Source organism: Epinephelus lanceolatus, chromosome 23, assembly GCF_041903045.1.
Source record: "Epinephelus lanceolatus isolate andai-2023 chromosome 23, ASM4190304v1, whole genome shotgun sequence".
Classification (NCBI taxonomy): domain Eukaryota; kingdom Metazoa; phylum Chordata; class Actinopteri; order Perciformes; family Serranidae; genus Epinephelus; species Epinephelus lanceolatus.
Window position 1 is genome coordinate 17,188,756 of NC_135756.1, and position 7,928 is coordinate 17,196,683.

The 7,928-nt window shown below is 37.1% G+C and overlaps 1 protein-coding gene across 1 annotated transcript; it reads left to right on the forward strand.

The window, feature by feature from the left end:
• Positions 1-2,993: 2,993 nt before the first annotated feature.
• Positions 2,994-7,374, forward strand: yeats4 (YEATS domain containing 4). The gene is made up of 7 exons (XM_033614465.2): positions 2,994-3,227; positions 3,479-3,598; positions 4,712-4,778; positions 5,741-5,835; positions 5,969-6,058; positions 6,469-6,556; positions 6,724-7,374. The coding sequence occupies exons 1-7, from the start codon at positions 3,177-3,179 to the stop codon at positions 6,891-6,893; spliced, it is 681 nt and encodes a 226-aa protein (XP_033470356.1). The 5' UTR covers positions 2,994-3,176; the 3' UTR covers positions 6,894-7,374.
• Positions 7,375-7,928: the final 554 nt, after the last annotated feature.

The following is a 7,928-nucleotide window of genomic DNA, read 5'->3' on the forward strand; positions in this document are numbered from 1 at the left end:
GGGAGGATATGTAGACTTGAACAAATGAAAGGTCTGCATGTATGTGCAGCTCTTTGAATCACACCGTAAACCAAAAAAATACTTTTTACAAAGTGGTTTCTGTTGTAATTGCATTGAAAAACTCACCAAGAAAGAAAAAAAAAAACAATGTTTTGTTGTGAAATATTCATCCTTAGATTTAGAAATCAATGTGAGTTCAAGCAGCCATTGTAGTTAAAGACCACATGGAATTGGTAAACCTTCAAGTATCCGCTAATCCCATTTGGTGATTTTCCATTTCAAGTAAATTATTTTATTTTTGCTCCTGTGTTTCACACCTAATATGTTTTTGTATGTTCATTTTTGACACTGCCCTGTCACACCATAGATGAACCTTTAAACACATAAGGAAGAAATTCAGTGGAGCTGGTTCATATGCAATTTGTTAAAATTGGAATGTGCACCTTAACACTAACATTGTTGTCAAATGCCAGGCAACACTGTGATACAAACCTTTCAGTTTGTAGTATTTGAGATGATCAGTTTGACAAATAAGCACTGTTACGTATGAGAATTGTCTCTAATCCCTATTTTTCCAGTTAGAAAAAAAGAAGCCCCTATGTCCCAATATTTGACGTTGAATCAAACTACTAGACCAGTTTTTGGATTTCGGTAAATAAAAATGTGGAAGAAAGTTTTGTGGTGCTGCAACAGTGTTTCATCAGGGGTGTCATATTGATGTTTTTTTTTCATTTGTACTCCATCACAAAGAAATGTTGATAAAATGAAATCAAAATGAACATTGTGTCGTAAACACAACTTTTGATTATATGCTACACAAAAGCTCTTATTTTTTTAAATCACAAATCCCCTTTTGTGTTACTTATTTGTCTATTGGAGATTATTGGTTTTCTTTTCAAATATTTTTTTCTTTTCTTTTTTTTTATGTACTTATCTTGGTTTAAATCCATGACCATCCCCTGATATATTGCATGTCCAAAAGTATTTGATGACTGTAAATATTGTTGACACTAATATCCATCCATTCATTGTAATGGCTACAGGAATCACTGAACTTAAATGAAAAGGTGTAAATCAGATTGTAATGGCTTCCAGACCCCAGTGATGCTCTTGAAATGTATTCATATTCTAAAATATACTTCTAGAGTGTTATATATCATTAAATATTGATCCATTTGTTCCCATAACCTTGTGAACTCTGTAAAAGAGTAATGAAACATTGTAAATTGGGTTTTTGTACAAAAAAACAATGTTGAAAATGTGGGAAATTTTACACTCAAGGAAAAATCTTAATGCCAACTTGAACAGTACTTTAAAAAATGGGCCCCTACAGCTGAAATGTTTTTCAGTGTTTGTGGCTGATTAGGATCATGTTTCCCTCTTTTTTGTATCTTAAAGAGCTTGATGCCTTACAACTTTGAGTCTGTCATGCACATTGACTTTTGTGATCTGGGCAGACTCCCAGCAGTCATTCAATGTTATCCTGAGCAGAGATCTGATCAGCCAGAATAAGAACATGTTTGTGCAGGGCTCTCGGTAAGAGTACTGTCACTTTGTAGTTGCCTTGTGCTGACCTCTCTCCACAGCGCCGAAGGTAAGTGTTTCAGGTCTACATCACTACAGAGGAGGAAACAGTCCAGTCCAGCGGCAGTCTGGCTGACATCAAGCCCAGGCCAAGCATCGATGCAGCTGGAAAGTATCTTTTGTGTGTTTTCAGTATTTGACGTACATGGTGTAATGACAGGATATACAGTAGTAATTATATATTCTTCAGTTTTGTTTTATGGCCTGTAATGGATAATGTACATTTTATAGAAATTTAGCCATGTGTGACCCGACATTGAAACTCAACAGAGGTGTAATGTAGTAAGACTTTATATGTATATATTTAAGTGGTCATTTACAGTTTGTTTTTTATACCTGTAAATATAATTAAATGATCAACATAGCAATGCAGACCTGTCCAGTAAAAAGCAGGACTTCTCAATGCTGTATGAGATAAGTTTCTATCCTCAATTTTAAATGTAACTTGGGTTTTTAGAAGAAAAAAAAAAGGGTCACATTGAGATTATTTACAGTGGAGACTGTTGTCATCTTGTATTAATGCTGGCAATGTCTTGTTTTATTTACACATCTCCGCAGGTAAAGGTACATCATAACCAAAAGTAACCAAATGGTCATTGGTCCTAGAAAATAAAACTATTTGAAAGTCAGTTTGGTTTCGTGGCTTTTCTTTGTGTAAGATACATATAATTAGACTGTGTGCATCAGGCAATAGACACATCTGTTACTTAAAGTCAATCCATGAAAAAAAATGTTTTGGTCTTTTGGTGTGCTCATTCTGAAGTAAACTTTTAAAATACAATCTCATACCATTATTTCCCAAGGTTGGATGAATGCTTATGAACAAAATATAAAAAATTACTATGATCATTCTACATTTTACCTATAAAACGGTACTATTTTGTAGGATTATGGATTTTCAACCATTGAGAGAAACTTAATTTAAAATGTCCACCAAATTAAGAGTGCAAGTGAGTAAAAATTATTAAAATCTTAACTAATTGAGGTCCATCAATTACAGAATGTAAGTAGCTGTTGGCCCTTGGAATGCATTTATTGTAATAATATTTTACTGCGTTATTAGTGATCAGCTACAGACATTAATAGTAGCCTACATTCACATAAGAGTTAGACATGGATTTCCTTCGTCTCATTATTTTTAATGCAAGTAGACACCTAGGCTGCATAAGCGATTGATGAAACATGCTCGGGTAAAGTCAGGAATTCGTCCCAGTACAGTAATTTGGTAAAATCACTGCAAAATAAACAGGCATAAGCGTGTGTGAGCAAACAAGTGCAACTGGGATTTTGTAATGCATATAAATATGAATTAAAAATGAATACATGCAGCATTTTACTTGTCCGCAATTGTGGCTTCCATCAGCCGGAACCTTAATGTCTCTGTGTCGCGCTCCTATCGAACAGTTTACGACGTTACACTTTGTACTTCCGGCGCTTGTTTGGCCGGTTGTTTGAAATGAGAACGCTGGCCATATAAAGGATATTTTAAATGCTTAAATGGCAGGTTTACTAAATGTGGATACACGCTTGGGAACAGTAAGAGTCCTATAGAGTGTAGTACAGGTTCACCTTCAGCGTCTCTCCACCGGACTATGTTCAAAAAGATGACTGAATTCGGTCCAGATTCCGGGGGGCGAGTTAAGGTAACACACCGTGAACGTTACAGTACAGCAGCCCGGGGTTGTTGATACTATTTACTTCTTGTATTGCTTTAAAATACGGTCGGTTAATAATTTAGCAAAGAAATTATCATGTTAATAAGCTTAACAGTCGGAAATAATGTACAGTTACCCACAATTTCTTTGTTCTGTTGTTTTATTTTGTCAGTAGGAGTATTTTAACAAAAACATTAATATGATTGACCTTTAAATGTGTTTCCCTTTGTGTTTTGCAGGGAGTGACCATTGTGAAGCCCATTGTGTTTGGGAACGTTGCCCGTTACTTTGGGAAAAAGAGAGAGGAGGATGGACACACACATCAGTGGTCTGTCTACGTGAAGCCTTACAGAAATGAGGTAAGAGTTTGCCCAGTACATGAAGCGCTGCTATTCATTAAACTAAAGACAACTTGACCCAGGATTCCCCAGAGGACCGTTTTGCTGCTAACAATAGTTTCTTTGTGTCTCATTATAAGTAAATCAGCTTCTTATTTGGATATGACTAAGTTCTGATCTGTTTCTCCTTCCAAAATTGTACAGGCTCATTTATAAGACAGTCAAGTTTTCCTCTGGATCTTACCGTTATCTTAAGAGCTGGTAAAGATCACTGTAGTGAGACATACATTTTATGATCTTAAACTAGCATCAGACTGAGATTAGAGAAGAGTATTTCTCAGGAACTGAATTTAAGAAGTATGAGAAATGGTCAAAATCTCATATTGTTATTATATTGAGTTCAGTTATGTCCAGCAGAAATAGGCTAGACAAAGAAGAGATTCTATTTTGAATTTTCCTTTCCTCTGGATCATGATAATGTGTCCTCATAGTTCCATACATCACCTACTGTGTGGAGGTGTGGGGAAGCACATGCAAATCCAACACACACAGCTACAAGAATTGTCAATCAATCAATTTTTTACAAACAACCTATGCTTATTTTATTAACTTTAGTGCTTAAAAATTTCTGTTATTTATTAGTTGATTTTACAACTGTCAGATTAATGTACAAAGCAAAAAATATTTGCCCCATAGATGTATTGAAACAGAGAGAGCAAGTGTGAATTTAGGGGAGTAGGTATGTTTAGGGGTAAGGACAAACATAAAGAATAGAGGTGTAACTGTCAAAAGGATCAACTTATGGAATAGTTGTAACAAGGAATAACAAAATGTTTCTTTCGCTTTGCAAATTAAGTTTAAAAATACAGTGGTAAACACAAAAATTGAGGTATGATTATTGTTAATGAAATTTGAAAGCAGTAGGTGCAGTAAGTTTCAGCCTGCACCCTTTTCCTCTTGTTTTTCCTTTTAGTTTATTGCCCTGATGTTATTTATTCTTAATTATGGAGAATTGTTAACAAGGGCAGATATGAGTTAGCGCTAACTGTAATTAGTTGAAAAACTGAGGGCAGACCACTTATACTGTTAATTTTCTTTTAATTATACATGTATAAATACACATTGTTCTTCCAGGATATGTCTGCTTATGTGAAGAAGATCCAGTTCAAGCTTCATGAGAGCTACGGTAACCCACTGAGAGGTGAGTAGACCTTCACATAGCAAGGATGGGTCAAGGAACATCTGCATCTAAATGTGTCTGTTTTGGTTGTCAGAAGGAGATGCATAGTTTCCTTTGAATCTACTTATTTATGTTCAAATGAAAATGTTACAGCAGGGTTAGTGCAGATCTTTAAAAGTCTTAAAAGGCATTAAATTCATTCATTGATCAAAAATATGGCCTTAAAAAATGTCTTAAATCAGTCTTTCAAGGGTCTTAAAAATGCTAAGTCATGGGATGTAGAATTCTATGAATTTTATATTTCTTGTTTGCATTGCAAAAAGTAATTGGCAATATCCATTTTTTAAAATAATATGTGGAATTTCAACAGTATTTATATACATTCACTACATCCAATCAAATGAAAAATGAACAAGCTTTTTTTTTTTTTTTTTTATGTTTTAAGATATTTTTTGGGCATTTTTAGCCTTTATTTGATAGGACAGACAAGCGTGAAAGGGGGAGAGAGAGAGGGAGTGACACGCAGCAAAGGGCCACAAGCTGGAGTTGAACCTGGGCCGCTACGGCAACAGCCTTGTATGTGGGGCGCCTGCTCTACCACTAAATCACAGGCGCCCTGAACAAGCTTTTTTAAGGCAAACCAAAAGGATTTTTTTATGATAACATAATATGTTCACTGTTTTCCACGTGTTCCACTGTAGAAAGCTTTAATCTTTTTCAGCATTTGAAGTGGATCATCTAACTTTTTAACTTGAACAAAAAAGTTGTCTTAAGTTACAGGAAACATGTAGGCAAAATTGTCCCTCACCCTTAGTCATTGATATTGGTCCATGTTTTTTTCCCCTGGCATTAAAGTGGCATTAAAAGGTGTTAAATCTAACTTGCTGTGAGCTTGAAGATCCCTGGACAAATGCAAGAAGAAAATGTTAATTCATAGTACATCATATAAACACATAGGCTGACTGTGTTTCTCTTCCTTCCAGTGGTGACTAAGCCTCCATATGAGATCACAGAGACAGGCTGGGGGGAGTTTGAGATCATCATCAAGATCTTCTTCATCGACCCCAACGAGAGAGCTGTGAGAGCCTAACAAATATTGTATTGAGCTGCTTTGCATCTTAATACTAAGTACAGCAAGCAATGTCATGCAGGAAATTTGAACTTTTACCTCCTGGTACGTTTGCTTACATGTGCCTGTGTGTGTGTCTCAGGTGACTCTGTACCATCTGTTGAAGCTGTTCCAGTCTGACTCCAGCGCCATGCCCAAGAAAACAGTCGTCTCTGAATTCTATGATGAAATGGTACATCTGTTTTCATGCTGTAGCTCATGACCACAGTTATTATACTGCATAAACTTCTTTGTTCATTTCCTATTACAATGCTCGGCTTGATTGTAATTATCTACTGATGTTTAATTTCGTACAATAAATGCTAAATTAAATATATCACACATAGCTTCTAAAATTTCCACGCATGTAGAGCTTTGATTTTCAAACTAACATGACCACATGGCATCAGTATTTTTGATGTACTGGATGAAGAATGTCAGGGAGGTTTGGCTGTGGATTAAGAATTGTGTGAGACTGAGACCTCTCGACCAATGACAGCTGGGTTAGGCTCCTTCCCCCTGCGACCCTGAAGAGCATTAGCGGTTACGAATAATGAATTACTGAGAGAGATGCAGCTGACTGTTTTCTTTGTCATTTTTCAGATCTTCCAGGATCCTACGGCCATGATGCAGCAGCTACTGACCACATCAAGACAACTCACCCTCGGAGCATACAAGCACGAGACAGAATGTACGTACGCACACACAGAGGAACACAAAACACACGTTTGTACACAGAATAGTATACCCCCAATTTTGTCTTTAACCTCAATTGAGATTATGCCTCGGTACAGAAGAGCAGCATTTACATAGTCTGAGTCACTGTCATCATTCTTATGCGTGTGTCTGTGCCTGCAGTCAGTGAGCAGGAGCAGAGGACTAAGGAGAAAATGGAAACCGCAAAGAAGAGAACCAGCCAGGAGATCACAGAGCTGAAAGACAAACTTAAAGCCAGCAGAGAAAACATCAACCACCTGAAGGCGGAGATCAGGAAACTGGAGGAGGACGGAGACCACAAGGAGCACTGAGACATGGACTAACACACACATGCGTTATGAAAAACAGGGCATTTTTGTGACCTCTTGCCAATTTTTAATTTGTTTAGTGTGGTTTTTTTGCACACAAACACTCAATCTCAGAAAGCTCAGAAGACACAAGAATGATTTCCCTCTAATCTAGTTTTACTGCAGCACTGAATTGTGTTGTCAGCCATGTTGTTTGTGGCTGAAACAAGGATTTTGTGATTGCTGCTTTGTATATCTGTAGTTGTTGTCTTTTCTACCCAAACATTGCTGGATCAGCTGGCTGTGAGAATGACAGAACAAATGTCATTTTCTAATATGCTTTTGCAACATTGATCCTGTCCAGCCGTGTTGATGTAATGGAACCTGTGTTGCCATAATCACTGTGCATCCCCATAGTTTCATGCCAACGTTTCGAATGTGAATAGCTCATTTGTTTTTGTACTGGTCTTTTGGTTTTCTACATAAAGTAAAGTTGTTTACAGGACTGCTTTTGCACGCTTCTTGTCTTTGTCTTCTTTTGGGGTCTGATGAGGGTTGATTCATGAACATGATGGAATACATGTGTTGCACTGCAGCTAGTAGTAGCACGCTGATGGTCGAGGTCACTAAAAGGGCAGTTCACACCGAGCATTGTGCACAACAATGGTATTATGTAGTGAAACATCGAAAAGAGCGAAACAGGCTTAACCCTGATCATTAATGCCAAGTGGAGCAGAGTTCAGCCTGCCTCTCAATCCTGATCCTGTCTAGGTTTATTTGTAGGGTCCACTCTTTCTCACTGATAGTCCACATGTTTACTGGATAACTAGGTGGGTGTGAAATGGTTTAAACAAGCTGAAGGGGCAGCAGTTGCAGTGACATGACGTTTGTACCCGCTGAAATGAAGAGGTGAAGTTTCCTACCCTGATTCAAGTAAGTCCTGTGATCCAATAACAGTAAGAATTGTTAAGCCCTTTGAAACCTGGAGAGACATCACTTTTCTTGTGCTGCATTCAAGCGTTAAAACCTTTGAAACCTGAGCAAATTGGTTTGGTTTCT

What these genes read in the sequence shown, in the direction of transcription:
- yeats4 (XM_033614465.2), top strand. Translation starts at nt 3,177, where the DNA reads ATGTTCAAAAAGATGACTGAATTCGGTCCAGATTCCGGGGGGCGAGTT. An exon ending in TGAAGCCTTACAGAAATGAG is followed by an intron (nt 3,599 to 4,711) that starts GTAAGAGTTTGC and finishes TTGTTCTTCCAG; the next exon opens with GATATGTCTGCTTATGTGAA. An exon ending in TCGACCCCAACGAGAGAGCT is followed by an intron (nt 5,836 to 5,968) that starts GTGAGAGCCTAA and finishes TGTGTGTCTCAG; the next exon opens with GTGACTCTGTACCATCTGTT.